Below are 26,572 nucleotides of genomic sequence, written 5' to 3' on the forward strand. Positions count from 1 at the left end.
GGGCAGCCTGTGCGTTTTGTACACCGCAGTTCCTTTGACTGGCCACTTACTTGGGGTAGGTGCTTTGTCACCTTGTTTTCATGTTTTAACTCCCTGAATTGTTGTTAAAAAAAGAAAATCTAAAAAGCTCCAGTTTATTTCTTCCTTTTCCCTCTTTGTTTGCTAACCTCAAAAAACAGTGGGCAAATGACTTATACTGTCAAGTTTCTCACATCTGCCAAAAGGAATGAAGATGTGTGGAAGAGGTGATATCTTTTATTAGACCAACTAGATATTTGCAAACAAATCAGTGTATTTATTTGCAAGCTTTTGGGCATGCTCGCCCTTTGTCAGGCATAGGAGAGAGCACAGATTGTGAGTTTTCCTAAGTAGTAATGAAAATTCATATTTCAAAGGAGGGCTGAAGGCGAGGTAAAATCTCCTGTTTGGAATAGTTCGTTTTGTCCAGGTGAGGCACAGAGAGAGGCTGAGAGACTTGTCCTTTTTCTTTTTTCCCCTTCTGCGTCTAACCTGGACACAAAATGAACTATTCCAAACAGGCGATTTTTTTTTTTTACCTCACCTTCACCTCTCCTGTGAAATACGAATTTTCATTTCTACCTAGGAAAACTTTTACAATCAATTCTGATTATATGTAGTATGTGTTATGTAGGACACATGCTATGCATGCAGCGTTTGTGCGTATAGTTTGCCAGGCCTTGATCTTGATTTAAACTGACACGGATCTGAACTTCATAGATGTCAATTTTAAGTTGGTACTAAATGAGCATGCCACTGTTCCGGGTTGAAAGCTATACATAAAAATATGCAAATTAATAGTGTAAGGGTAGATGTGTTACACCACTTAAATAGACTAAAGTTTCTTAAAATTACTCTCACCTTTAATAACAGTGGAAGGTTACACTGGAAGGGTTCCCCACTCTGGCTGGTGGCTTACCTTGTGTTAATGTAATTATAAAATTTCTCTCTCTCTCAAATCCTATCAGCCACCCAAATGAAGAAAAATATAGGTCAATTCGGATTGGAAATCCAGCATTTTCTACTAGATTGTTACCTGTCAGAGGAGCAGTTGAATGTTTGTTTGAAATGGGATTTGAAGAGGTGAGTGAATGCTAACGGTTTGCCTTCTGTTTCATTCAGTGTTCTGTAATTGCAGCGGTTTTCATTCACTGTATAATAGATATGTGTTCTTCTGGTGCCACTTTAGGTCCAGACTTTCTTTGTAGTTACAAGACCTTAGATTCCACTTTTTGGGTAGTTTAGGGAGCTCTTTTTTCACTTAATGTTTTCACTCTCTTATCCTTTCCACACATCTACTGCCCAATAGCAGATAAATGATGTCTGTTGTCCTTGTGGTGTTGAAAACTCCTTGAGTGAAATCCTGGCCCTGTTGCTGTCAAAGAGCCAGTTTTTTGCCCATTGTCTGTTAACATGGCCTCTCTCCCCATAGTGTCTGTTCTTCCCAGTTTCTTGCATAAGATATGGCGTTATTAATTTTTATGTTTAATAGTTGATGGAAAGGTCATCTGAAAAACACACATTCTGTTTTTCATGTTGAATTTGCTTAGTTCTTCGTCAGGCATATATTCAGCTCCTTCTCTTGTTCAGGTGCATCTGTTCTGCTTCCTGTTGTCATGAGGCCCTCTCCCTCTTACCTTTCTCCAGAACAGTTGTACTGGCTGGCTATCTGGGAAAAAGATCATGATTGCGGTGGTCTTTCAGGTTGCTAGAGCTAATTCTGCAGGAAGGTTCAGGACGGCCTACAGACTGGATGCAGCCATGGAGCCCCCTCGTCTGGACACCACAAGACACCAAACCAGCATTACACACAGGGCTTGGGATGCACACTGTATCTAGTTCCTGCTCTGGGATCTCTACCATATATGTGCCTACCCCCGCCCTGCCTGGTCCAGAGTGGCCATTGTGGGTCCTGGGACCCACGCTGCACATTGCATCATTTCCAACCAGTCTGAGACACATGCTACACACAGGGGCACCTCACACCAGTCCAGGATGCACACTGTACACAGCATCATCTTGGACAGGGATGAGGGAATCCCCCACGTACACTAGATCTAGCAGGAAGTGGGGTGGGGAACAGGAGGGTCCATGGGCCCAATCTGGCCCCATGGACCAGGCCAGATTTTAGCAGCCCTGGTGTAGATAAATAAGCACCATTGTTAGGAGGGACTTGTGCTACAAAATAAACCACCTGTTTGTTTAGTACAGGTTGGAGTTTGGAGATTATGCTGCTAGGAGTGAAAGCAGGTCCTGGGTATCTCCTTCACAGCAATCTGAAATGTCTGATTTATTTTTGCACTGTTTGTTAAACTGACTGTCTCTCAGGTGGGAGGGAATAATTCCTGAGTTACATTCCCACTTCCCACCCAAAAGTGAAGATGCTTCTTTTCCTGACTGTGCACTCTCTGTGTAGTATCATATTAATTCATGTACTGCAGAATTTTCTTCCAAGTTTGGCGGTTTCCCTACCAGCCACTCCATTATGCAACTACTATATTTACCCAAATCTAATTTGAATTGAAGGTGATCCCCCCCCAATAACTTAAATCTAAACATGGAAAATTATACAATCATTATCATTTTCTATAGAATATAATTATCGGGGAGTCATCTTAAATTCACACCCTGTGGAGGGGAAAACAGTGGCAGGAGGTGAAAGGCCAGACCCTTGTGCTTCGCCCTCCCCACGCTGCTGCTTACCCTCTCTGCTCTGGCTTCAGGGCAGTCGGTAGCAGTCACAGCCTGAGAGCCAGGTTGGGGCAGGAGTCCAGCTGTAGCTGAAGATAAAAGGGGGTGGACAGAAGCAGGGGAAGGCATAGTAGTTTTTCCCTACTCCGCAAGCCATACTCTGCAAGTGCCCCCCGCCTGCCATCCCCTGTACAGTCTTCCCTTGTTGGGAGTCCCATCCCACGGTGCATGAGCTACCCAGCCCAGGACAGACAGTGGTTCAGTTTTGGCTTCGGCCTAAAGTTCAGGGCCAAAGTCAGAGCTGAGCTCCTATTTGCCCTGCTTGAATCTGAGGCTGCTTTTTCCCCATGGTGATTGAGAGAGAAAAACCTCATCTTGGATTTGAGTGAATACAAATATCACAAGACCTTGTTTGGAGATGACAGCAACTCTAGTTACTCCTGGAACAACTAAATTAAAAATAAAACCATGCGGCCCTTGCCCTTCTTAGAACAAAAAGGAAACTGAAATAGGCTTTTAAAACTTCCATCTGCAGCAAGGCCAATGGAGAAGAGGTTAAACTGAATAGTGTAATTTGCATATATTAAATATATAATTAACTTTTCTAAGCTTTTGCATTTCAGGGAGAAACTCATCTCATTTTCCCTAAGGAAGCTTCAATTGAGCAACTGCGTAAAATCAGAGATTTAATTGCTGGGGAAAGAGATAGCAGATTGAATGAGTCAAATCAAAACCAAAGATCAGGATCTTCTCAATCTATAACTAACACTCAGACTGCTCTTCAACCTTTGAGACCTGCTAACTCTACTCCAGGCCCTTCCAATAAGCAAGTAAAGACATCCATTGAACAGTCTGCTGAAAAGGTAAGCCATCTTTTAAAAAACTCTTGTAATAACTGTGGTGAAAAGGGAGTTACTGTGTAATCGGAACAATCTGAATGAGAGTTAAGGCAAAAACAAGAATGAAAATAGTTGGGACAGTCAACTTGGATTTCGATATTAACCTTCTAACCTTAATAAGGTTCCTGAATTCAGGTTTTAGTGCATATGAACTCTTTTTGGCAGGGCAGGGCATTCTTTCTTCAAGATGGGAAAATTTTTCGGAAGGAATGCTGAAATAGCCACAAATTGTTTTTCCAACTTAATATTTTGTTGTCAAAAACAGCCATTCTGAATGGTTCAAAGAAAAATTTAACTTTAAAAAATGTTATAATAAAGTGGGAATTCTCAGTGTATTCATGACTGTTTCCCTTGCATTCACGGTCATAATTAACTTCTTGATTGTACCTTGTGACATGCCAGAACATAAAACCATTTGCAAATTAATCAATTTAGTGATGGTTAAGGGATTCACTTACATTCAGGCAGTGGCACAGGCAGGAAAAAATGCCCAAAGTCCTGATTTTAGTTTTCCTATTGAGCCTCTTGGCATTATATCCCTTTAATTACAAAAATACCTAGACTATACAGCAAGCCGTTTTATTACTTAATAAAGAGTTGAGGAGGATGAAATGCAAAGAAATATAAAACCTTTTAAGTAGGCAAATACTTTTTTTTCTATCATTGCATAGTCCATGTAAAATCAATAGCCATACCAGAGTCCACAGTGGATTGAGAGAGTGTTAGGCATTTATGGGATCAAAACTCTTGTTGGAGTAACTTTTATTTAGAAGTAAACGGGGTGGTAGAGTTTAAGATTTTGAGGGTTAAAGGTGATTTGAATTGTGATTCATTTATACTGAAAAATGCCTTCAGAAAATTGACTACTTCTTTCGGAGAACCTTTTGACTATATTTAATAAAGATAGTGAGACTCCAGATTTACCTGGTCTTCTGTCAACATTTGCTTGTATCTGAAGCTCTGCAACAGAAAGTGCCTTGTCCCCAGTCCTCCCATACTTTATGAACTGCAGTGTCCCTGAGAAACACAGCTATCAGTCTTTGCAGCTGGGATTTGATAGATTAATTGCTCTAAAAACTAGGATCAAAGTATTAAAATGACATGGGAAGATGAAAAGGGTCCTTAGCAGAGGTCAGAGATGGTTACAGAAATCTGAACCATGGAGAAGACAGCAGCCTATAACCTTTGCATTATTCTCTTGTTCAGTGGTTGGAGATGCAGTAATTTGCAATCACCTCAAAACAACAAGTAAATGTATTGAGTGAGTGCTTAACTTTAACTTGAAGGGGAGAAGAGATGAAGAATCCTGGCAAGCTACAGCTGAAAGAAATATTGTTATAAGCCAATGCTACCAAGTTACCCATTTTCAATGGTACATTTTGCATCATTTTAAATATTGAGTCCTGTGCCAAATAGTAGGTTCACTGTAGTTGGGCTCTGTAATTTTCTCTAGAAAGTCAACAGGATTTGAGGATCTCTGTGCTGTTGGATTTTATTTAATTATTTCTTGTTGTTTGTCTAACTTGTATCTGTTGTCTGAACTTCTGAGCATTTCACCTAAGTCTTCCTATAGCTAAAGACAAAATCATTACCTGTTACTGTTGTCTTAGTCTGTAAGAATGCTATATTTTTGAGGTTTCAGTGACCTAGAATAGGAGCGAGCAACCCAGGGTTGCTTATGAACCACAGATACAAGGCTTCAGCAGCAGCAGCATTTGCTCTCCCTGTGCTGCCACAGGAACAAGTGGTGCAGCTGCTGAGTCTTAGCACCCACCTGTGTACCCTGACCTAAGCTAGGTTCCAGTCTGCAACCTGAAAAGGTTGCCAGCCACTACACTTGACTGATGCAGCTTTTCTGTTCAGCAAAGAAATAAATACCCTTGGAGTTAATACCTTCTGAGGATGGAATGCTCCTATAGTATTGACGTGTTGTAATTTTACCTTCAAGGAGAACTGATTTTTTTTCTGAAAGAATTGTCCATCTGTCAAGACCTCCTTTTACCAATCCCAAATATTCTGCTGTCCTGTCGCTCCCAGTTTCATGCAAGATATCTGAACAGCTTGGACCTCTGCTGGAAAAAGATGGATGGTTCTTATTGAATGTGTTGAACTGGTGTATAAAATGAAGAGATGCCCACATATTTGTAAAGCACAGCATCTTCCTGATAGGCACACTAGCAAGGCACTCAATTCCAACTAAAAGTCAATGATTTAGTTCAACAACCCATGAATTATGAGAACCATGATGTACACAGTTAATGGTGCATGTCATTTTGTCAGGAGGAAACAGTATTGTTCTTGTCAATCCCAAATGAGCCATCTAGTCTGTAATACTTTATTACCTGTAATGTAGAGCTCTTGTAATATTTGCATTGTAAAGAAAATCTGACATATTGCTAGCTGATTTAAGATGCTCAGACTGTGACCTTGCTATTACAACGTATTTTGGAGAGAGAGGAATGCCAACATTATTTTAGTTTTTTTGTTTTTTTCTGGTCCTTTTTTTAAAAAAGGAAGCACGAGAAATAATGAAAGCACCATCTTGTGATGCTTCCTTTAGCAACTAAGAAGCACATAGAACACTAAAATACCAAGGAGGCTTGGCATGGTTCAGATTTCAAGAATCTCTTGGAAAATTACATGTGCTACATGGTTTTAACAGCTTTTTAAGTGCAAGCATCTCCAATCAGATGTGCTCAGCATAATGAACTTGAGCACATCTGATTGGAGAAATATAGCTTGAGGTCTTCTGACTGTAAGAGGCAAGGAATCCTCCATATCTCAAGGAGATATTTATCTGCTCAAGGTATTACTTGTTAGTCTGGAATTTTTTTTTTTAGGTAATAGAGCACTTCTCAAAAAATCAAAACTTCCCAGAAGCATGCTATGAGAACTCTTTTACAAGCAGCCAGGGATTCCTTCAGTATGGCAAAGAGAAATAATAGCACTGCTAGGGACACCTCCAGAGTTCCAGTAGCTATTAACTCACTCAGCAGAAATAGGATATTTAGTGCCCCACATTCAAATAACATATTTAAATGCTCCTGTTTTCAGTGCAGAACAAATCCATTTTCGCATTATATCAAATCAGTTTAATTTTTTGCCAAAAGTTTACAGTATACTAAATCTGAATTAATGGTGCATTGCTTTGCTTGAGAAAAACCTAAATCCCATTCTTAGTGGAAACCTGGTCCTTCCTGTACCATCTGGGGAATATCCCTTCTAATTTACTTACTAGGATTTTGAAACAATCAAAGAAAAGACTGCCATGTGCCCAGAACATGCTGTGACAACACTTTGGGAAGTTCTAGTGAGTAAATGCTGTATGAATATTCACACAGGCCAGACATGAGTAGTATGAATTGTAGCCTGTTGACCTTATTAAAGGGTCTTAGTGCCTTGGGTTTTTTGCCTTGCAGGTCCAGAAACAGGGGACACAGTGTAACTGCCCATTTCAGAATCTCTGAAATAATCTTTCTAGCCTGTAGTGAACAATTAAGGAAGATCTAGGAAAAATAGGACTAGGAATATATCATTTTATGGATAGATATGAAATTAGATTCCAGCTGCACATAAAAGCTGAAAAGATCAACCCTTAAGTAGCCCATGTCAATGTGTAAATAGTTCCTAGAATGTAAGAGCTGTACTTTCTCTGGAATCAAGGTTGGAAAGATGTTCACTTGCATGAGCATCCACGGCCACTGGCTGAGTGGGCACGAAACATTTGTTAGCTGATCGTCATCTCTGAGTAATCAGCTATCAGTGTGAGTACCTCACCAAACTGTAGAATGGCAGATTGTCTAATGGAACAGCACTGATGACAGAACTGCCTCCATCTTTGTGGTGTGTAGATCCATTTTGCTTAATGTCTTTGTTCACTATTACATTGATGCTTGTAGACCAGGAGATGATCAGGTTGAATGCTTATGAGCAGGAGCCAACAGTGGAACTTTTAGATCAAAGAGTAGCTATTGGGTGAAGGCCATCCACAGATGTCCGCAGTACTACCTGCTTGGAAGCCCACTGGAACACACTGTGCCCCTACTCCTTATTGAAAGGGGAGCCTGCTTCAAACCATTCTTCTTTCCTACAGAGCCACAAAAGAAATAAGCAGAGAGAGTGCTTGTACACATGACAGGGGTTTAATCCCCAAGGTTTTATTTTATGCCCCTAAATTGAAACAGTGGGTTTTCAGTTGAAACCCAGTATCTCAATTTTTCCATCACATTACAGCAAGGAGCCTGATACTTTTTTGTTTGTTTTGGGGGAGGGGGAGGGTTGGGTTTTTTTTGTCAGAGCCGTAGCCTGCTTACGGCTGGGGGCAAGCTGCTGGTGGGCAGAAGCAGCAAAGGACCCGATCCTTTTTTGCCAACCACTTCCATGGCCAGGGGGCAAGCTGCTGGTGAGCCAAGCAGCCCCTGAGCTGCATGGGGCCCTGGTTCTTCTCTCCACTGTGGTGGCACCTCTCAGGACCACCTAGGTGAGCTACTAGTGGGCAGGTGCTGCCCTAGCTCGGAGGCAGCACCTAGCAGATCCATCTGTTCCCTGAGCCAGCCAGGGCTTCCAGCGCACTGAGCACTGTCCCTGCCACCTGGGACTGCCCAGGAATGGTCTGGCTTGCTTCTGGGGCAGCATAGGGAGGTGGCAGGAGGGCAGCTGGGTGTGCTGGAGGCCAGAGAAAGCAGCATGGTGCAAGGGGCTCTAGAAGACCGCCAAGCCTGCACTTCCCCGAGCCTGCCCAGGCTTCCAGCGCCCTGTGCACCATCCCTGCTGCCTTTGACTTCCAGCACACCCAGTTGCCCTCCTGCCACCTCCCTGCACTGCCCCAGGGGCAGGCAAGCCAGCCTGTTTCTGGGCAGTCCCAGGTAGTGGGAAGATGGTGGGGACAGTGCACAGGGTACTGGAAGCCCCAGCAGCCTCAGGAAACAGTTGGATCCAGCCAGGTGCTGCCTCTGAGCTGGGGCAGCACCAGCCTGCTAGCAGCCTGCCTGGGTGGCACCAGGAGGCACTGCTGCTGCAGAGGGAAGGACCTGGGCTTCCTAAAGCGCAGGGGTTACTTGGCCTGCTGGCAGCTCTCCCCCGCAGATGGTCTCCATAGGAGAGAGGGAAGATGGTCTCCACAGGTATCGTAGCACTTTGCAACACTGCAAAGTAAACTACACCCAGATGTAGTTTAGTTTTCAATGATGCAAAATCATTTAAACCCCACAAAACTGGCACAAATATAATGTGTGATGCCATTAAGCCACACAAATTACATTTTTGTTATGTGTACATCGTGACAACCATCACATGTACAAGTGCCCAGAGGAAGCAATAGATATACAGTAGTGCCACAGTGAATGAGGGGACCCTCCAAATAAAGGCCAGAGAAAGCAGCAGGGATGGTGCAAGGGGCTTTGGAAGACCGCCAAGCCTGCACTTCCCCAAGCCTGCCCAGGCTTCCAGCGCCCTGTGCACCATCCCTGCTGCCTTTGACTTCCAGCTCACCCAGTTGCCCTCCTGCCACCATGCTGGCTCAGGGCTCAACATCTGTCCATAGATTTTGAGCCTTAGCTCAGAAGACCTTATTTTAGCATATAATTAATCTTATAAATATATCTGTCTCCAAAATGTATTTATTTTTTGTTCAATATTAATATGTACATTGTAAATTGAATTTATTATGGGTGGTTGCCATGTTATATTTTTTTTGTGGCCCTGAGAGGAGGGCTGTAAATGTCCTGCAACAAGGTTGCTGCTTGGCAAGCAAAGCTAATGTGGATAAAGTAATATGGCCATTTTTAGGCAAGTCAGCTCAGCATTGATCCTTTTCTGTGGAGAACAAGGAATGAAATATCATGTCTTGTGGATGGATTCCAGCCTCTGCCACCCGGCCCTAGGCCTTTTTGTAGCCTTCTTACCAAAAAGCCAAAAGAGGCTATTGAAAAAACTCTAGGGCTATGTGCACATGACCAGGGACATGCATTTGCACCAAAAATAGTAGCAGTGCAACTTTGTGCCAGAGTGCACACCCTTGCCCATGCACTTTGCAGTGAGACACATTATCCTGCTCCACGTGCTGTGGGGGAGTGGGAGGGAACTGGCTAGGGCACAGGATGCTTCAGTGTGGGGCTAGCTGGCAGGCATCTTCCACACAGACACTCTGTGCCCCAGCCAGCCAGGGAGTGAGGATGGAGGAGCAGGCAACCCAGGGCTTCCTGCTTCCCCATCTCTGCATGCTGCAGAGCCCCTGCAGTGAGGCACCCCGTGTCCCAGCCAGCCACTCACCTGCAGGCTGGGGAACTGTGTGCCTCAGCATGGGGGTTCCAAGTGCCTCAGTTAATGGCCTGCTCCCCCATCTCAAGGCACACTGCGCTCTAGTGATCAATTGATCCTGCCACCTAGGCACCCTGAGCTGCTTATGTCCTGGTGCATGCCAATTCAGCATGATTTACACCACTTTTTCTTCTGGGTTTTTTGTTTTTGTTTGGGTTTTTTGTTACCAGGAAATCCTGTAGCAAATTTTGCCCCAGCGCTGCATGCCACACATGGGTTAACATGCAACACGTGCAGTTTGTGGCACTGCAAAGCACCACAAACCACACATGCCTGCACATCTGGCCTAGGAGTTTATTGAGCTCAGTGCCCTTGCTCTAAAATTTACATACAGCAGAGTAGTAAAACAGAATGGTGGGAGTATCTCTGTGTTCAATATTTAGCATGAATCCTCCTCTGTCAGTTAATGGTCATGAACAAGCTGTAGGTTCCCAAAACTTAAGAGTATTCTATAAACCATAGAACAAGCAGCCTTTTTCTACCACCAGCCGCTACTTGTGACCCAGCCCTCACTGCAAGCCACACCCCTCCAGCCCACAGCAATCAGCAAATGCTGCAGAGGAATTAGATAGCAGAAGGCAGGCATTAGGACCCCAAGGATGCTATTCCTGGTGCAGCAGAAAATATAAAAAATGTGGCAGGTGATAGGACTCCTTCATTGCTGTGGCTGGAGCCAGCTTCTGATTTCCTGAGCTGCTTTGGGCTAGATCCGTTAAATTAATGGGCTAGATCTAACCTGCAGGCTATAGGTTGTCGACTCCTGCCAAGGGGCATGATAGCCAGGTCAGAGTCCCCAGCAGGAATGAGCTAAGTCATGATGCTTCTAACACTCTGGTTTACTTTAGGTGTAAGGGAAAAAATTGATCTTTATTTTAAATTCTCTCTCAAGGAGATAAAAGTATGCAAGACCTGTTCGTTAGGACTACAAAGGACCACGGCCAGCAAACTCTTTGTACTTCAGCTATAGGGCTACCTGGCCTTACTGTAGACTGCACCTGCTTTTAGAGCTGTTACTAGCGCCTGTGTGGTATCATACACATCCTTAGAAATGCAAGTCTGATTATGTTCCACTTCATAGTCAAGGACACCTTGGAGGGGGGACAGGGCTGCCAGTGACAGTTCCATCACTACCATGACCAGCCAGCTTATTTCAAAATGCAGGAAGGTGGCGGGCTGCTTCCACTGGAGCATCAAGTGGGCAAGATGCTGCAGGACAAACAGACAGAGCTAAGCATCCCACAGCACAAAATCATGCTGGATATGGAGATTCGATGGAATTCCACATAGCTGATGCTTGAAAGGCTGGTGGAGCAACAGAAGGCTATCCATGAGATGGCCTTACTCAGGGAGATTTGGATCAATGCCCCCCTTAACAAAACAGAGTGGGATAACATCTCCCAGATCTTGGTGATCCTGAAGCCATTCCTTAAGGCCACTGAGAGCCTCAGCACTAGTGATGCTCTCCTTAGCCAGGTGATCCCCATAGTGAGGGAGCTTCATAACCAAATGGAGAAGTTCCAGGGGATCAATGTTACTGTATGGGCAAGCCACTGTCACCACAGGTGCAAGCACTGGTGAAGCAGCTGAAGGAAGGCATCAAGAAACAGTTGGATCCATTGCGATCCAGTACCAGATGTGGCAGGATCTGGCCATGGTTGCCCAGGAACACCTGTCCTGTCCCCCAGCCAGTGTTCCGAGTGAGAGGGTGTTCAGCATTGCTGGGGATGTTGTCAGACCCCACCACACCTGGTTGGATTGTGGTTTAGTGGAGCAGGTGGTGTTCTTGAAGGTGAACCTGCTGCTGCTGGGGTTCCCCAAGCTCCACATGCAGATGGAGTGAGTGCCCCCTCCTCACTCTATCCGTACCCATTTCCTTTTTTATTTCTTTTTTTAAACCATTTAATGCCCTGCTCTCAGAGCTGGAGGGTGACACTCACTATATAACCAGCCAGCGGGGGAAGAACATTTCTCTGCTAAGCTCCCGTGCCAGGACAGACTTGGAGGTATGTGCTGGGGCAGTGGGGAAGGAGGAGGCCCCAGGTCCTGGGCATGATCTAAAACTGCACCGTGCCAGGGTTGGGAGACCTGGTAGGAATGCCAGTGGTGCTGCAGCCCTCAAGAAATTCCAGGACCGCAAACCTCCCTAATGAAAGGCGAGTGGGTAGGGAGGCGCCTTTCCAGCCACCACACGCGCACACAGTCCTGCCTAAGGAAAGCCCAGACCTGTAAAATCTTTGTGAGGCCTGAGGCTTGCTGGTTGCAGTGGAGTTGTGAGGCTCCCGGTGAGCTTAGCTACCTAGGATGTCGTCTGCGAGGCATAGGCTGCAATGTTAAGGGTGGTATGGAGCTGCAGAACACATGCATGTCACCCCTAGATATCAGGGGCCTAAATGGGCAGCCTCCTGCCTGGGAAACATCTGAATCAGTTTTCCATCAAGGCATGGCAGCTGAAAGAGGGATAGGTGGGTGGGCCGAGATCTCCCCCACACTGGGAAGGTCGTCTTTTCTTTCTGGATACAATAAATAGACAAGAAGCCAGAGGCTGGAATACAGTGCAGGCAAGAAAGGCAGTCAGTGAAAATGGAAATTGAGGTGTCAAGGGGTGATGAACAGTCTGGGAGGGGAAGGGAGATGTAGCAGGTAAAAGTGGAGAGGTACCTGGGGAGTCAGATGTTGGGCAGGTTATAGCATGTCATAAATCCAATGTCTATATTGAGTCCATGAGTTTCTGTATCCAGTAGGTTGATGAAGTGAAATTCATAGGCTCATCCATAAAAAGTGATTTGTAAATTCCCTTTGAGGATCAGGCCTGAGATACTGCAGACAGAGTGTCTTCCTTGTAAGAAATGTGACCCCACAGGTAGTTGCGTATTCTTGTCTGTAATAGATTGGATTAGTACATTGGGAGGTTTTGCATGTCTTGTCATAGCATGGTCTGGATCCATTCGGTGTGTTTTGGGCTGTAGGAAGTTGGCTTCTGGTGATGAGGTTAGCAAGGTTTGGTGCTTGTTTGAATTTACAAACCACTTTTCACAGATGAGCCTATGAACTGCACTTCATCAGCCTCCTAGATACAGAAACTCATGGACTCAATATAGACATTGGATTTATGACAAACTACAACCTGCCAGACATCTGACTCTCCAGGTACCCCTCCACTTTTACCTGCTACATCCCCCTTCCCCCCTCCGAGCCTGTCCCTCACCCCCTGACTCCTCAATTTACATTTTCATTGGCTGGCTTTCTTGCCTACAGTGCATACCAGCCTCTGGCTTCTTTACTATAACTTCCAACCAGGAAGAAAACACACGCACCACCTAGATGCTTCTTTAGCCTGATGGAGGGTTTTTAACCTGGAAAGCTTGCTAACATATATTTCTCCAACTATTCAGTTGGTCTATGTAGCGGAGCACTAGGGTGCTCGCTACTAAGGAGGGTGATGCAGGCTTAGCTACCAATTTCCAGGGCAGCCCAGGTGCCGGTTGCTGGGGCAACCAGGCAGGTCATGTGACCAGGAGAGGGCAGGGCCAGACCTTTATAAACAGCCCAGGCCGGAGCTTAGCTAGCAGTTCCCCTCTGGCAGCTGTGGGAGCAGGAGCTTTGTGGGAGAGCTGAGCAGCAGAGTCAATGGTGGCGGTCTGACTGGCTGCAATGATGCGAGGGGGGAGGGAGAGAACCCGGATAGAGGTATGAGAGAGAGCCAGCATTGAGCGGAGCTGGGTTTATAAGCTCGGGGCTTATGATTGTGTTGTAAGCCGGTAGGCTTCTGATGTTTGAGTTATAGCCGTTTGGCTCCCGATTCAGTTATCATTAAACCGGAGGACTGGGTGAGGCTGTAGGGGTGTGAGGAGGCCTCATGGGAGCTCCCCAATAACTTGGGGGTCCTGGGTGCCCAGCAGTGGCACAGCGAGTGGTGCCAGTGGGGCACAGCTGTTGGCGCCGGAGAGGCGCGGTGTGCGGGGTTTCGGACCCCAGCCTGTGAGGGCGGTATTTTGCCCAGCGGGGCAAGTGACCCAGGAAAGGGTCAAGGGGCCAGGCACGGCTGTGGCCACCTGAGCCCCAAGCACAGGAAACGGGCGAGCGAGCCCCCAGAGAGGGCAATGACCACGGGAAGCGCGGGGGTAGAGCCCCGGAGAGGGCGGCGAGGGGGAGGGGCGCAGTGTAGGCCCCGGCGAGGGCGAGGGCCCCAGAGAGAGGGCGGCGAGGGCAAGGGGGCGAGGTGCATAGAAAGAGTAAGACAGGCTCTAGTGGGGCATAGCCTGGGCAAGACAAACCCAGAGGCGCCAGACAAAGGGGTGCTGGTTGTGAGGCTAACCCAGAAGCGCTAGGCAGGGCGCAGGGAGACAGAAGGACCAGATATCATCCACAAAGAACTGCGAGGCTTGGGGTGTGCTAACTGGGAGGTTGGAGGCACGCATCGCCCATAAGGCAGGGGTGCACTGGGGCACCCCAATCGGAACGGGGCATGGTACAGAGTAGTGTCCAAGGCAAGACGAGGCAGCCTCCCTTACTGAACTTAGAACATCAAAGACGTGGCGGGCGAGTTGAGGGTGCTGAATCACCTAACTAGACACAGCAGGGGGTACTAGCGGGATCACGGCCGCCCCTGCACCCACTCCGTGACAGTCTAATAAAAGATATCTATAATAAAAGGTACCCTCGACTGGGCCCAGGACCCAAAGTGGGGTCAAAGGGCCAGGGGCCCACCACAAGGAATGCCCAGAACAAGAGGCTTGGGAATCCGACAAGCCTGAAGGCAGGGCCAGGGCCTAAGGGGGAACCAAAGGTCCCGGAGGGGGGACCACAGCTGGAAAGGGTGAAGGATGCAGTATGCGAGACATGGACCACAGCGTAAGGGGAGGTACAGAGCTACAGAATGGATATCAACTCCAAGACACCTAAATGGACAGCCTCCCACCTGGGAAACATCTGAATCAGTTTTCCATCAAGGTGTGACAGGAGAGACAAGTGGGCAGTTGGCCCAGAAACAGGTGAGCAGGTGGAGATCTAACCACCACTGGGAAGTCCCCTGTTACAGGCTACCATCCCTGCTGGTTTCATCCCACTTCACCTTAACACACACAGTAACACAAGTGTCATGAGTTTTGCTTTGAACAGTTTGAGGTGCAGTTTCCCAGAAACTGCTGCACCTATCTCCTTGAAATCTGTCAGGCTTCATAGCCTCAGAAGGGGCTACTATGCCTGCAATTTTCATCCAAATCATGCATGAAATGACAAAGTTATAGGTATTTTAGTGGTTCCCCATTATAGCCTATGATCAAAACTTCAGAACAGATTCAGCTGAATCAAAACAGAACAGTGATCCAAAACACAGAAACAAATCACTGTCCTCCAAAATGGATGAATTCGAAATCGAAACAAGACATAGCCATTTCACACAGTCCTACTATCCAGCTGTGGATGAGCTTCCCAAAAGATGTGAGATGCCATGATGTGCCTCAGTAAGTGCTTTGTGCTTATAATGTGTTATTGTTCTTTAAAAGTGTCCAAAAAACCTATTGAAAATTAACCCCCGTGTTTACCTATAACAACATAAACCATCATGTAAAGGGAATCTCTGTGAAGGAGATCTGCCATCACCTATTCTACGTAATTTCATGTAGGAGTCTCTTAGGACTAGCAGAAACTGAATACAGTCAAGAATAGCTGTGTTCCACAGACAGATCCTCTTGTTACACTCCAAGTCTCCCAACCTGCCAGCGTGAAATATGCTTTTCAACATTCAGACCTGCTAATATATGCAGTGTGTGCAAAGGTTATAGTTGCCATTTGGGTTGACTGCAGGAACTGAACTGGAGCATTTATCTAGAGGAACCCCTAATGATTGGCAAAGCTCTTAATTTCAGAGCTATGACAGAGCTGCAGCAAATATTGACTACTCACAAGCAAAAAATATGGTACAAATGACTGAAATGTGAAATGCATACATTTTGATGAGTCTGCCTATAACTAATAAATTAGCACTATTTTGAATACAGCATCTATTTAAAAGATGTCTCTGTGGGAGCCACTTGCCAATAATACCATCCTCCTGCATAGATCAGGTGTAGGATTTTGCACCTTTACCTTTTAGAAAGAGACTCTCCATCCCTTCAACCATGATAGCAAATGCTATCTGCTGTATAGATTAGCCACTAGATGCACGTTTTCCAAGTGACTTACGCAAATATATCCAATTCAGCAGTAGATTATTGGAAACCAGGAATCCTGGACTATTTCTGGCTGTGAGAGGGGATTGAAATTCATAGCAATTAAAAAGTAAACTAAACTAAACAAGGTTTGGTTATCCTAGCTAAAAAGCAGCCTTGTGCTAGGTGGTGGGTGGAAGTTATGTTAGGGATTTAGGGTCTGTGCCTGGAATTGTTATGCAAGCAGTTTTCTAACTTAGTTTTATATTTATATTACATGTGTTAAAAAACTGATTGATACTGCAACTGTGATGTTCCAGAGTTAGGAAAACCTGGGCTTCGGGTTGTCCTTGAAACCTTGATTTAGCTATCTCATATATGTGCCTTGATTCATATTTAATTAAGGACTGTATACTACAGATCCCCCCCCCAGCTCATTCAGTGAACAAGGAGTTATTCAGTACTTCCTTTTATCCTTCGTTTGGTGTGTAGTCCTAAATCTTTTATTCCACAGTGCATGCCACTTCTGTACCCCAGTGCATTTGAGTCACATGCCAAATGTGGAATTATTAATGCCCCTCTGGCTATTTAGCAACCAGACTCTAACAGCCTTAGAGCATTTGGCAACCAGGCTGTAACAAATATCCATCAAGTATGCAAACATCCAGGCCAAATCAAGCATGTTTCACTGTGAAAAGTCAGTCATGTCCGTGATATCAAGGCAACCTCCTTTCTAAATTACATGTCCCAACTTCACAGCACAGGAGGTAATAGAACACCTCAAATAAGATTTTTAACCCAATTCCTTCAAGATGATCAAAACAGTGTGATTTTTTTTTTCCCCTGGAAAAAATAGAACCATTTTTTCATGAAACTTTCATAAAACATTCACCTGAGGTAGATACTTGACTTGGTAAACTTCCACTCCATAAATGATAAATTAATGATAATCATGATAACGACCTGGCTTTTCTATAGTTCATTTGTCAGTGCAGAGCACTTTACCATCCCCATTTTAGTGACAGGAAAACCAAATACAGATTTAGGTGAAGGACAGACATTGCATTTGTCCCTAAACATGGGTACAATTTGTGCGTCCTGGAACAAAAATATTCCAGGACTGGTATGTATGTACATCACCCTTTTACTCAGGGTGATTAGAGCAGCTGAATGCATGGCTGCTTTTGCTTTTTGGCCACTGATTCAATGATGCAGTCCTGGGTTAAACTGTTAGTATTTCTTATCCTGTGAACCTTTTTAGGATTTATCCTAGGACAGCAGACATGGACATCTGGATGTTTGTACTTTGTCCTGGGGTAAGATCCTGGGACGAAAGCAACATCTGCTTATAGCCCTAGGGATTTTTTCCATGTCACTCTGCAGAGCTGGGAATACAACCAGTCTCTCAAATTGGCAGTCTAGTGTTTAGGGTCTTATACTGGGAAGGGTCAGCAAACCTTAACTACAGACTTCAGCACTTATAAGGAAGGAATATTTCCCTGGCTGCTTTCTGGACTTGTGTTCAGTAATAAAAGTAGTATATTGCATGGGAATATAAACAGCAGTGAAATTTGTACTTGTCTTTTTCCTCCAAACTCTGGGAATGGTCTCCTGGGTACAAAATGCCTTGTATTTCAGTTTCTTTCACTCTCCTGCTATTGTTTGTGACATAGTAAATCTGCTGACATATCTGCTTGGCACAGAAATTTGCCATTGTAGCTGAAAAGTTGTAAAGTGCTCTACAAGCAAACCCTATTTACGTTTAGCCAGTAATCTAGGAATTGGCACAAGAGAAGCCATAATGTACACATAGAGAGATCCCTGGGTCTGCTTATGTTCAGTTTCTTACTAATGGAGCAAAACAAAAATGAGACAATCCAGTAAAGATTTGCCCTGCAGAGGTGATTTCTGAATCACTTAATGGTTCAACTGAAGCATCATGAAAATAATGCTCATATGTTACATGTTATATTGGGGTTTAATGGAGATCTTTACAAAAAGAAGTTTAAAATTCCTCTTAACTGAAATCTGTAACTGTGACAGGGGGCTGTCTCGGTGCCAGTCAGAGTACCGGCCCACCCACCTGTCTTGGGCAGTTTGCCCTAATTCACCCTCCATGCTTTGATATAATAATACTAGGTGTAAAATACAAGAGGCTTCCCATTTAATGCCCCAGTGCCTAGGGTGTTGTACATGGTTCCAGCCTCCCCTTTACCATGTTCCTGCCTTGCAGATGGCATTCAAATTACTCCTAACTCCCCTAGCCCCATTGCTGGGCTGCACTAGGCCACTGGCTCAGACTATCCACTGTTACTCCCCTGGCCCCACTGCTGGGCCACATTCAGCCTCAGGCCCAAACTTGGCCTCAGACATCCGGAGACTTACCTTGGCTGCAAGACTGGGGTCTCGACTCACACACGTACTCTGTGCCTCTTATTGGGCTTCTAGCCCCCTACACTCTATCCCTCACTAGGGTCACTATTCCACCTCCTCACTGGGGCTGTGAGCCCTTACGCCCTGTGAGCCTCAGGTGTCTGTAGATGTGCCCAGACCCACTCAGCCTACAGCCTACTCGGGCCTCAGGCACCTATAGGCATACCTGGACCTCACTCTTGGCCTCCCTCTGGTTTAGGCCTTGGGCATCAAGCCCTCCTGGCCTCTGTGGTCTTGTTCCAGCCTCACTCAGGCTTTTGGTGTCAGACCTCCCTAGCCTCCATGTTGTTGCCCAAGTCTGTTGCTTTTTACTCAAGGTATGGTCTCCTAGCCTTTCCTGTCCACAGGGTCACCCCACTGAGGCTTTGCAGCACCCTATATTTGCTGTTCACTAGTGAGGCACTGGTATAGCATTTCCTAAGGACTGCCCTTCCACAAGCAGCCCCACCAGCCCCCATACTCCCCAGCAGGGTGTACTTTTAGATCATTCCCCAGGACCAATGTAGGCCTACCTGCCCTATGGGCTCCTGGGCTCTCTCTCCTGGCCCCAACTCACTGTTGCAGTCTCACTCTCAAAGCTCCTTCTCACTGGCCCCAGCTTTCTCAGACTCCTTATCAGACACTTCCTATCAGAAGGGTGTGCTTTCACCTCTGTCATTACAGCTTGCTGGCCGGCTGAGTGCCTAGCCTCTTTTAGGCAGTGATGTTCCCCCCATCAAAGGGGCCTTCAGCCTCTTTAGGCTCTGGCCCTGCTTCCGTGCCAGTTAGGATGCCAGATGGTTCTCCACAGCCCTGACCTGCCCCTCACGGTGCACTTAATTGCTCTTCAGCCTTTCGGCTCTGGCCCCCTGGTTTTGACCAGTCAGGAATCCCTAGCAGTAGTGTAGCAGCAGCTGACCTCCCTACTCAGCAGGCGTCCCTCTTTGGGCCCCACCACAGAGCCCTCCTTTCCTGGGCTGGCCTGGTGCCCCAGATATCTTACATGAGGCAGCCATTTGCTTTGCTGGGCTCACCTGAGCCCCTGGCCTCACCCCTGCCAGTTTTAATCAGGGGCTTGCCTACCCCCCATGTAGGCCCATGACTTTTGCAAGGCTGGCCTTGCTCTTCCCTAGGCCCACAGACTTCTCACCAGGGTTTCGGTCCCTAGGAATCTCCTCCTTTCCTATAGTTCCTACCCTGAGCCTCCAGATGTACCTGGGAGCAGCACATCTCAGACTGGCGATATGTTACTCCAGCAGCAACAACTGCCAGCTCTGCCCCCCAGGGCCTCCTCTTATGCTGAGGCTCTACAGGCCAGCTCCAGTCAGGCAGCCTGCTGGTTGTTATGTGACCTCCTGATTGGCTCTGCAGTCTCCTGCAGGCTGCCTCACAGCCTGCTCAGGGCCTTAAAGTGGCAGGCACCCACAGTAGCAAAACGTCTTCGGTATGGAGTCATGACCAGCAACACTAATACTCTAATATAAAAACCTATGCGTGTCTGTCTGCCTGTAACGCTTTATTCACGCTCTGGTTGGCTGTCTTGGCAGTCAGTCAGAGTGCCCTACACAGACAGGGACAGACATCAGAGCACCACTGTGACAGTGGGGACTGAGGGGCAGGAGGGGAGCTGGCCTCACCCCCCTCCCCTGCTCCTTGAAGGCAGAGTGGGACAATGGGGACTGGAGTGCCGTAATAATGGAGGAGATGGGGGGGCAGGGGAGGCCAGCAGTGCTGGCCTTACCCCATCAGGTCTGCTCTTTGGAGCCAGGGGCCAGCGCCGCCCCCCCCCCCCCCAACAGCTGGCAAGGAGGGGAGGAAGGGGAACAGGAAGGGGAGAGGGGGAACAGCCCCAGCCCGAGGCGGTGGGAAAGGGACACAGGCCTCTGTCCCTGCCCACCCCCTATTATTCTTGATGAGCAATTGGCTAGTACAACTATATTTACATTTAGCTAGATCAGAGATTTGAAATCATCCAGTTTATGTGGAAATACTTTTGCGTTTCACAGGGTACAATGATCTTTCAAATACTTCAATCAAATTCTCAGCATGTACTAGTGTATGAGAATCTCTCTCTCCAAAAGAAAGCATTGGCTTCTATTCCCTTGCAAGAGTTGAAAGAGAAGGCCCAAGAAAAACTAGTGCAAGCCAGGAAAATTGACAAAGGTAAGAGTTTGAACTATCAATTTATGTAAAACTAGAAATATTGGGTCAGACATCTAGAGAATACTGTGCATTCTGTTTAAGGTAGCATTAAGGCATGTTTCTGCAAATAGATAGTACTTGGTTTAAGTTAGGATGGTATTCATAATTTATTTAGTAATCCACATGATTCAGTGAGTTTACCACCTTTGTCAAAAAAGATAATTGCTTTGAAATTGACAGTAAGTTCTAATTTCCTTTTGTTTACTTTTCTTTGGGATCATACCAGATGAAGTTTTGAGCATCATATTTCTTCTGTCCCTCAGGTTAACCTCTTGAGTTACCAGCGTATCATATGCATTCAAAATCCATGTGTTAACAGTGCTGAGACAAAGTAATATATTATATACAATGAGATAGGGATTGGAGGGATTTCGTAAGTTCAGTTCACGTGAGCATTTCTTGAATTTATTAACCCTCTGTCTTGTTTTACTTTTTCTGTCTCTTGTTAATTCATTTCTGTATTTTGAATATTTTTTCTCTCATTTCCGTTATTTTTCATGCTCTTTTTTTTATTTCATTGTTGTCCATCTGTCCTTTGATCCCCCTACATGAAACCCTCCAACAACACTGGAATAAATAGGATTTTCATTTCTCTACATTAAGAAAGTTAGCAATTTTTTAATGTATATGCATGGGCCAAGAAATTTTAAAAATGTATAAGAACATTAAATTAGGATTTTCTGGTCATGTTTGGGCACTTAAGTCTGGGATTTTCAAAGTATTTGAGTTGCTTAAGAGCGTATGCCTTCCATTAACTTCCCACTGCACAGCCTGATGAAGGTGGAGGGCATGGTCAAAGCTTTTGGAGCCTTCTTGATTTTTGAAATTTTGGTACATTTGGAAGAGAGCAGTTTGGCTGTAAATATGTGATGGACTGTTTGCTTATCAGTTTTGTGCTTACGTTTGTGGTGGTGTTATAGTGAGAAGTAAGGAGGAGGCCCTGAATTTGTTGCTTTTAGCATACACAAGCATTTTAAGTATGAAACTACTTAGAGAAAAATCAAGACAAAGAATCTAAAATTTTGCTAACAATTAGGAGACCAATGGAAAAAAAGCTATAAAACATCCTCTTTAGCCAATTAGAAAAATTAATAAGGAATGTACTAATGACTAGGGCTATGCGAAACTTTGGCAGCTGTTTCCTTTCAGAGGTGTTAGGGGTAGGCCTGCAGAACTATCATGGAAATGATGCTGATAGAGTTATAGTCCTCTGAACAAGAATGCAATGCTTGACTCCACTCCCTATGGCCACATCCTGTTTAAATAAGCAATTTAAACTGTCCATAATTGTGTGCGCTTCTAACTTTTGTGGTATTTGGGTCTTTCCAAACAATAATTTCTTGTTTGGTTAGATCATATTTGTCATTGTTTGCATTTTGTGCCTTTCATGGAAAAATTGTTTTATGAACCAGAAGTAGAATATTCACATAATAGTAACAGTTTTCTTTTCAGAAATTAACATTGTTATATTTGCTGTTCTCCAACAGAAAGAAAAAGTGTCCTTTTAGTGTAATAACCTCATTCAGCTTTGGCAGAAAGCTAGAGAGAAAAGGAATGGAAAAAGAGACACAAACTGTCCAGCACAAAGCAGCAGGTTTTATTTATGTACAAATATTAATGTAAATGTTTCATTTGTACAGTGCTCAAATCAAAAGACAGTCTCAAATACCAGCCTTGGTTTGCTTAACAGATATACTCTTCATAATTCTGGCACCCTGCCTTTGATGGGATGTAGTGATGCACGGAATATTATGAGCTAGGCCAGTGGTGCTCAACTTTTCCAACCCTACAGGATGGATCATTGGAAAGCAGTATTGGAAGGGATCTCACAAGGTCAGCCCCCTTCTCAAAGCAGAATCATCTCTGACTAAGCCTTCCCAACCAAGTTTCTGTCTAACCTGCTCTTGGAAACTTCCAAGGATGGAAGTTCTACACTTTCTGTAGGTAGCCTGCTTTAATGCTTGACAGCTTTCAGAGTCAGAAAGTTCCTCCTAATCTCCACCCTAAATTTCACCTGATGTAGCTTGAGGCCATGAGTGGCACAGGGCCAGTCTACAAGCCAGATTTTGCAGACAGGGCAGTCCATGGGCCTGATCTAGCATGTGGTCAACGCACATGCACCGTGCTACCCTGCACACCCTGTGTGTGGGACTGTATCATCCAACCTGTGGGGCACCCCATGGATCTGGAACAAAGGCAGCATTAATTGTCATGGGACCAGAAGCCACTGCAATTAATGCTGCCACCACTCTCGTGCCACCAAATGTCCAGACTCCTGAGTAGCCCTGGAGGCTATGCAATTACACAGCCCTGCAGGCTGGAGGCTGAGCACCACTGAAACAAGCCAGTGTTGAGTCCAAGAACAATTAAAACAAGGTTTAGATGGTATAGCAGAGAACTGGATAAGCATGTCCATATCTGCAACTTTAGGTGTTTTTGTTTTAAATCAGGATGTTGAGTAATCAGCACAACTTTGTTTTTAATACAGGGTTTTTGTTATAAAAATACCACAATACCATTAGGCCAATCTGTAAATGCAATTACAAGCAAAATATTGTGTCTTGATGGAGTGGAAGCCACCCTTTTTGGCAGGCATGGCACAGATATGCCCGGCACCCTGCCCAGTACAACTCTGATCCCCTTTCTCTGCTCAATCTGCTGCTCTGCTTTCTACTCTCTACCCTGTGCTTCCTGCCCAATCTCTTCATCTGCTTTATCCTTCCTGTCCTGTGATCCTTTTCTGATCTCCTGCTCTGATTTCTGCTTCCTACTGTATGTGCTGCTGTGTTGCCTGTCTCCTCCCTGATCTGCTGTGTGCCACTTATGACACCTGTGCTTCAGGTTAACCACCCATGCTTTAATGTGTGCAACTGTTACATGGTCCTGTTGAGAAAAAGAGCAATAGCCATTTTTGCATAGAACATTTATGAATTGAAGAAGAAGACTTATTTAGGAAAAAGTATCCAGCTACTGTGAAGGCCACTTAACCAGGTTCTAGCCCTGGGACAACTTTCTGATTTTCAAATGAACCCACTCTATATGACTTAGACTGTCTAGATTTAATCTGAAGGCTCCAAGGAGTACAGGCATAACAACATGGTCAGATGTCTGGGGCAACTGCCATCCACAGAAGCAGCAGCCTTTTTTTCCCACTCCCATCCATCCAGGTTGGTGCCCAGGGTGACTGCTCCAGTCATCCCACTCTAAATACACCACTAAGGAGACAGGTCAGAGAAGGGATGGGACTCAAGATTGGATTTTGAAAATCAAAGCAAATAAGGTAAAGTGAAGCTGTTTTCAGATGGTGTAATAGTGATCATATAAGAAAACCACTTCCACCTGCTGTGTATACACATGAAAATGGAACAGAAGAGTCTGCTACTCAAACATAGGGGAGGTGTCTGGAAAAGAAAATGATAAAGATATGGCACCAGAAATTCTAGCTAAGTACAAACAGTCAAAAAGCCCAAGGCTGAAATTGATTCGATCTTCACAGGTTAGTCTAAGCTGCAGAGATTTAACTGACAAAAAGGTAAACAAACATTCACTTTTGATTCTGGAAATGCAGCCATACGTGTGCTATAGCTCAGGCCAGAAGCTGGGGGGTGCTAGAGCATGCCTCTGCTCTGCTGGACCAAGGCTAGCCCACCCATCCTGTGAGGGGGGGATTTGCAGGGGAGGTGCAAAGCATCTGGGATGCTGGGGAACTGAGAATTAAAATGAATCTGGTGCAGACCTGGGATAGAAGTTCAATAAACCATTTTAACTTAAATCAGTTAAGTGTGATACTATTATTCATCCAGGTTTATCTTAAATTGGTTTAGGCCATTTTGAAAGCAGTTTATGTGCACTGAACTTCCTTTGTTACAGATCTGAACTGGTTTCTTATCACTTATTCCAGTTTATATGTAATTTCTGTCCCTAGCCTCTGTGTCGGGGCAGACAATTATTTTGGGTGCAGGGCCACATAATGAGTTTTGGTGAGCTGTTGAGGGCCACAAGGGTAGCCCCATCCTTTGACAGGTGCCCTACCCCCTGGTTGCCATCTTGGGACCAGAAGCCCCACCCCTAACCCCTTACCTTTGCCACTAGAAGTCCCTCTTCTTGCCCCCAGAAGTACTCCTTTTGGGAAGGGGGTTTGCCATCTTGGAACTGGAAAAAAAACTAATTGTATACTAAAAATCAAACATTGACAGTAACATATTTTAATTTTATTTTAACAAATATTTTTGTCCCGATTTGTGTGCATTTGTGTGGTGTATATAGAGGTGGTGGCATAATAGCTCAAAATGAGGTCTTACTCTTGTATATTGTAGAGGAGTGTTGGGGTGGATATAGTGTTTGTGGGGGGATGTGTGTGTAGGGGATGGTGTGGGGCTGTGTGTGGGTGGGTGGCTATTGCGGGGTTTGTGGAGTGTGTGGAGGGGGATGGGTGTGAGGTGTGTGGTGAGGTGTGTGCACATAGTGAGTGGGACTCCTCCCAGAGGCATACAGGTATCTGTGTGGGATTTGTGGTGTGGGTGGGAGCAGGTGGTATTTGTGGAGTATGTGACTGTGTGGGGGGGGAGGTTGCAGTTGTGAGGTTTATGGGGGAGGGTTTGTGGGTATGCTGGCGTGTGCATGGGAGCCCCCTGCATGGACACCCTCCCCGAGCCAGTCAGCACCCGTCCCCACCCTGCAACAGCCCAGAACCCACACACCTTCCGGTACCTCCCTGCCACTGCCAACAGTATGCAGCCCCAGTGTGCCCTACGTGCAGTCTGGACTCACCCCTACCAGAGCAGATAAGTGAGAACCTGTGCACAGCCCTAACCTGCCAGCCCCGCACTGCCCACCTGTGACACATCCTGCTGCCCCCTGGGCATGCAGCAGGGCTGGGACAGCTCCGCAGCAGGACTGTTCCTCAGCACAGGGGAAAGCAGCCCCTCCCTTTCCCACAGCTGGCAGTTCCCTGCTGCAGCCACCCAGAGCTCATGCTGCTGTGGGCTGCTCTGTCTCCTCTGTGCTGCCACCACTGCCCCGCGGGGCAGCCTGGAGGTGGCGATGGTGGCATCCCCATGCAGGCTCTGGGCGGCTGCAGCCAGGGAAGTGGTGGGAGGGGGGAGAGGCCGCTCCCCGCCCCCCCCGTGCTGAGCAACAGCTTTTGTCCTGCACCACTGCTGCTGAGCCTGGGTGGGCAAGCCTGAAGCAGCATGGGGTACATGGGGTCAGGACTGTGCGCACAGATCCCTGCTAGTACCACAGGGTTGGGGCCAGAGACAGCAGCAGCCAAAAGGAGCCTGAGTTGCCTAGAAAGACAGTCTAGCTGTGGAGCTGCCCCAGCCCCAGTCCTGCTATGTGTCCAGGGGGCAACAAGACATGCCACGACTGGACTGTGCATGGGCCAGGGGACTGAGGGACCTGCTATGGGCCGGATCTGGCCTGCGGGCCATCTTTTTTGCTCACCCTTGCTCTATGTCTAGGCAAAGTAAATTGGATTGAAAGGGTATATTCCCCAAACAGCATTAATGAACTCAACCTTACTTACTGAAAAATATGCATAGTGTATATGTTAGTCAGGTTATGACAGTAACATACTATCCCTGTTTTCCTAGGCTACCATAGCTTCCGATTTTAAAAAAAATAGAGCCTTGGGGATTTTGAAACCGAAGTGATTATTCTCAAAAGCTATTTCGTAGCTCTGGGAGCATATAAGAGTTATTAGATTCCATGTTAAATTTCTCATTGTTTGTCCATTGTTTTCTTGTGCAATTCCTTTTCCTAATTCCATTTTAGATATTTGTCCTTTCTTAAACATAAATATTAGTATTGTTCAGTCTTTAGAGCCTTGCTTGTTGTTTTTTTTTTAAATTCATCACTATAATAGTGTGTTTATTATTCAGA

General features: G+C 45.7%; 1 protein-coding gene across 2 annotated transcripts in view; it reads left to right on the forward strand.

The window, feature by feature from the left end:
- The window catches only part of NGLY1 (N-glycanase 1), a 45,080-nt gene that overhangs the window by 449 nt on the left and 18,059 nt on the right, over nucleotides 1–26,572 (forward strand). For both annotated transcript variants that reach the window (XM_090046502.1, XM_090046501.1), the window contains exons 2-4: nucleotides 987–1,101; nucleotides 3,333–3,572; nucleotides 20,494–20,650. In XM_090046502.1, coding sequence (XP_089902628.1) covers nucleotides 987–1,101; nucleotides 3,333–3,572; nucleotides 20,494–20,650 — 512 coding nt within the window. The remainder of the gene's footprint in view (nucleotides 1–986; nucleotides 1,102–3,332; nucleotides 3,573–20,493; nucleotides 20,651–26,572) is intronic.

Source organism: Crocodylus siamensis, chromosome 5 (genome assembly GCF_052110815.1).
Source record: "Crocodylus siamensis isolate JL-2025a chromosome 5, ASM5211081v1, whole genome shotgun sequence".
Classification (NCBI taxonomy): Eukaryota; Metazoa; Chordata; order Crocodylia; family Crocodylidae; genus Crocodylus; species Crocodylus siamensis.